This window comes from Ammodytes marinus (assembly GCF_949987685.1).
Source record: "Ammodytes marinus genome assembly, chromosome: 17".
Classification (NCBI taxonomy): Eukaryota; Metazoa; Chordata; class Actinopteri; order Uranoscopiformes; family Ammodytidae; genus Ammodytes; species Ammodytes marinus.
In genome coordinates this window covers 4,013,723-4,018,722 of record NC_137221.1, presented here as the reverse complement: position 1 = coordinate 4,018,722, position 5,000 = coordinate 4,013,723, and the positions used below count along the sequence as shown (strand labels likewise).

The 5,000-nt window shown below is 48.0% G+C and overlaps 1 protein-coding gene across 1 annotated transcript in view; it reads right to left on the bottom strand.

The window, feature by feature from the left end:
* The window catches only part of LOC307264134 (uncharacterized protein), a gene marked incomplete at its 3' end in the record, with an annotated part of 25,230 nt that overhangs the window by 5,090 nt on the left and 15,140 nt on the right, over positions 1 to 5,000 (bottom strand). Inside the window, exon 2 of the mRNA XM_080045405.1 lies at positions 2,672 to 3,072. Within this exon, the coding sequence (XP_079901531.1) occupies positions 2,672 to 3,072 (401 nt within the window). The remainder of the gene's footprint in view (positions 1 to 2,671; positions 3,073 to 5,000) is intronic.

The following is a 5,000-nucleotide window of genomic DNA, read 5'->3' as shown; positions in this document are numbered from 1 at the left end:
ATGGACATATACGAGACCCTTTCTAAGGGAAAAAATAATAATAAAAAAAAAAAAAATCAGCTATTATGCACTAAATTAAATGTACTTATGGATATTATAATTACTTTCTACAAAGTCTGCTAGGAAATAAAACCCCAAATTCTACACACTGCAGGTTTAAGCAATGCAGCTCAGGGTTCACACACTTTTGCAGATACAACAGTTGGCAAATAATTAGTTTTATCTCTTTTAACAATTGATTTCTGGAAAAGAAAAATGTTGAATTGATAAAGAAACATCTGTTATTTCATATAAAAAATACTGGTATTGATAAAAATGAATTGATAATGGTTAAACACAATACAATTCCAGAATGCTCAAGGGGTTCACAAACTTTCAAACAGCACTGTATGTAAACTAACTACGGTACTGTATAACTTTCCTTTTAAATGTTGGACCCTGATCATTCTCGTTCACAACATAGACTCACTCACTCACTCACTCACTCACTCACTCACTCACTCACTCACTCACTCACTCACTCACCCACCCACTCACTCACTCACTCACCCACGCACTCACTCACCCACCCACCCACTCACTCACCCACTCACTCACTCACTCACACACTCATTTACTCACCCACCCACCCACCCACCCACTCACTCACTCACTCATTTACCCACCCACCCACTCACTCACCCACCCACTCACACACTCACTCACTCACCCACCCACTCACTCACTCACTCACTCACTCACTCACTCACCCACCCACTCACTCACTCACTCACTCACTCACTCACTCACCCACTCACTCACTCACCCACTCACCCACTCACTCACTCACTCACTCACCCACTCACTCACACACTCACTCACTCACTCACTCACTCACTCACTCACTCACTCACTCACTCACTCACTCACTCACTCACTCACTCACTCACTCACTCATTTACTCACACACTAGCTTGTTAATCCCTGCACATTAAAACCCAATTCAACTCAATTAAACTCAGGGGTTGTCTTTCCAAAACGTTGTGCCTCTCCCTGACAACACACAACGGCTCTTTGTTTTAACGAGATGGAAACACACACACACACACACACACACACACACACACACACACACACACACACACACACACACACAGAAAGTCCTAATTTGTCTTAATTGCTTTTTCCGATGATTTTAGACTCCCAGTGAAAATGTCAAAGGTTCATAGAGAAAGTTTAGTGCACGATTCACCCAAAGCCAAATTTCTACAATGCAGCTGCACACACACACACACACACACACACACACACACACCACACACACCATTGTCCTTTCTTTCTTTTCTTTTCTTTATTTTTAACCTTTATTTCTACAGGTAAATCCCATTGAGACCGGAGACTCTTTTACAAGGGAGACCTGTTTTCCTTTCCCACGTTACCATTCACACACACATTCATACACCGATAGCAGCAGGCTAACTATCGACATTCACACGAGGCAACAAGGTGTGTGAAGTGTCTTGCTCAAGGACACAACAACCATGACACAAGTGGCAGGGCGGGAATCAATTGAACCGCCAACCCTTCTGACTTCAACAAGGCATTTTGGTCCAAACAAATGCCGCTCACTGGATATGTTTTCTTTTTCGGGCCATTCTCCGTAAACCCTAGAGATGGTTGTGCGTGAAAATCCCAGTAGATCAGCAGTTTCTGAAATACTCAGATGACCTGGTACCCTCAACATTGCCATGTTCAAAGTCACTGTGTGTCTCAGTGTGTGTGTGTGTGTGTGTGTGTGTGTGTCTGTGTGTGTGTGTGTCTGTGTGTGTGTGTGTGTGTCTCAGTGTGTGTGTGTGTCTGTGTGTGTGTGTGTGTCTCAGTGTGTGTCTCAGTGTGTCTATATATGCTGTGTGTGTGTGTCTGTGTGTCTGTGCCCCCCCCCCCCTCTTTACCTGTGATGGGATCTGTGTGTCTTAGTGTGTCTGTGCGTCTGTGCCCCCCCCCTCTCTTTACCTGTGAGGGGACCTGTGTGTCTCAGTGTGTGTGTGTGTGTGTGTGTGTGTGTTTGTCTCAGTGTGTGTGTGTGAGTGTGTGTCTCAGTGTGTGTGTATATATATGTGCGTGTGCCCCCCTCCCCCTGTTTACCTGTGAGGGGACCTGTGTGCCCCCCCCCCTCCCTGTTTACCTGTGAGGGGACCTGTGTGTCTCAGTGTGTGCCCCCTCTTTATTTACCTGTGATGGGGTCTGTGTGTCTCAGTGTGTGTGTGTGCGTCTGTGCCCCCCCCCACCCCTCCTGTTTACCTGTGAGGGGACCTGTGCGTCTGTGCCCCCCCCCTCTGTTTAGCTGTGAGGGGACCTGTGTGTCTCAGTGTGTGTGTGCGTCTGTCCCCCCCCCCCCCCTCTTTATTTACCTGTGAGGGGACCTGTGTGCCCCCCCTCCCCCCCCCCCTGTTTACCTGTGAGGGGACCTGTGTGCCCCCCCCCTGTTTACCTGTGAGGGGACCTGTGTGTCTCAGTGTGTGCCCCCCCCCCTGTTTACCTGTGAGGGGACCTGTGCGTCTGTGCCCCCCCTGTTTGTTTACCTGTGAGGGGATCTGTGTGCCCCCCCTCCCCCCTCCCCCCCCCCCTCCTGTTTACCTGTGATGGGACCTGTGTGTCTCAGTGTGTGTGCCCCCCCCCCCTGTTTGTTTACCTGTGAGGGGACCTGTGCGCTGGTGGAGCTCAGGCCGTTGCCGTGGTGCATGCCCATCCCGTTCTCGGTGAGGAACTCCTCCAGATCCATGTACTGCAGCTGGAACAGCCCCCCGTCGCAGGGCAGGGTGCGCTCCCACAGCAGCGGGCCCAGGAACGCAGACTGGGAGCTGGGTCGCAGTGTGCCCGTGCCCCCCCCTACTACCACCCCTGGTCCTCCTCCGGTGGTTCCTCCGTTTACTACCACTCCCCCTGTTGTTGTTGTTCCTGTTGTTGTTGTTCCTGTTGTTGTTCCCGCGGCTGCTCCAGACGGGACCCCCCCAGCACCGCCCGACACGCCCACCGGACCCACTCCGCTCACGGGCAGAGAATCCTCGTCTGAGTCTGCGGGCTTGTCTTTGTCTGGAGGGGCAGAGAGGGACAGGGAGAAGTGTGTTAAAGTGGTTTAAAGGAATACTTCACCCATACGGAACCGGCGTTCTATCATTATAAAATCACTATTATAATATAATGAATGAGGTTTTTCTTCCCTCAGTCTTCCCTCAGTCTTCCCTTGGCCCAGCTGTCCTGTTAATCCTGATTCCTGACCCTTACTGTGATGTCACAAGAAGGAAACTGTAGGGTTAGACAGTGAGACCATAAAACACTCTTTCTGCCTTTTCTCAGGCTAAGATGATCCGATTATTTTATTTTTTTTGCACATTTATACTAAATAGGATCTCAGAGTTAAATACACCTTCATATTCCCACCGGTGAAGTAGGTCTTCAAAAATGACATCCTTAAAGGTGCAGTCAGTGATTCACTGTCTGGAGGGGCAGAAAGGACAAGAATTCAGTTAAAATGTTATTAAATTAATCTATGACTGAAAATAACTGTTCATGGGGCGCCCTTAGCTCAGTTGGTAGGGCGTCCCCCCCCCCCCCCCCCCATGGGCCTCGGCCAGCAGCGGACCCGGGTACGATTCCAGCCCGCGGTCGTTCTCTGCATGTCACTCCCCTCTCTGCCCCATTTCACCTCTGTCTCTACACTATCAATAAAGCATAAAAATGCCAAAAAAATATCTTAAAAAAAAAAAAAAAATTTACATGAACAATGTCTTTAAGTAGAGTACGCCATGTCAGTTGTTAGTTTTGTTTTGTGTTTTGTTTGTGTGCTTGTTTTTCAGTTTCAGTGTGCTTGTGTTGTGTGGGGGTAAGAGAGGGCAAGAAGAAGTATGTTTAGGTTATTAAAGAATGGTATAACAGTTGTTTGCTTCATAGTTTCAACCTGTGTTTGAGTTAAAGGTGCAGTCAGTGATTCTGGAGAATGCTTGCAATCCAGTGGTAATACACAGCCTAGGCTCTGTAATCGGGAACACAAATAAAAGGGGGCCCACAGTAGCTAGCAACATGCCCATTTACAGAGCCTAGGCTGTGGATTAACACCTTTCTGAGTCAGACAGAGTATGGAAAGGTAACACAGACACACACACTGCATACACAGGCATCTTATCATGTTCATCAAATCTCACACACACACACACACACACACACACACACACATACACCGCACACACACACACACACACACACACACATACACCGCACACACACACACACACACACATAAACATACACACACACACCGCACACACACCGCACACACACATACACATACACACACACACACACACACACACATTCCTAAAGGCATTGATTTTATCACCTTTACTCGGCAAATCCCTATTGTATCTTTGTTACCACTACTGTCTGTCCAAAGCATCCAGTGTGTGTTCAGACTATAGGTCAAAGCCCTTCAGCCAGGCACAAAATGGACGCTCTTGTTCTGGCATTTTGTGTATTTAAAAAAATAAATACACAAAATGTGGTCCAATGATACGAAGAATAACCAACACATGTATATGCAATCGTGTGTGTGTGTGTGTGTGTGTGTGTGTGTGTGTGTGTGTGTGTGTGTGTGTGTGTGTGTGTGTGTGTGTGTGTGTGTGTGTGTGTGTGTGTGTGTGTGTGTGTGTGTGTGTGTGTGTGTGTGTGTGTGTCTTTTCAACAAACAGCTCAAGAAAGGGCTGCATTGTAGTTGTGTGATGAACCCTTAACTGAGGTCTGTGCTCGTGTCCTTTCCAATAGCTTTCCTCTACTTCACTGCAGTCATTAAAAATGCATCTATAAATACAGTCGACTTGAGTGACCCTGCACTCTGACCCACACACACACACACACACACACACACACACACACACACACACACACACACAGAGGGAGGGGGAGGGTGGGGGGGGGGGGTCCCATGGAAAGATACTGACTGCAGCCAGGCATCAATAAACAAGCAG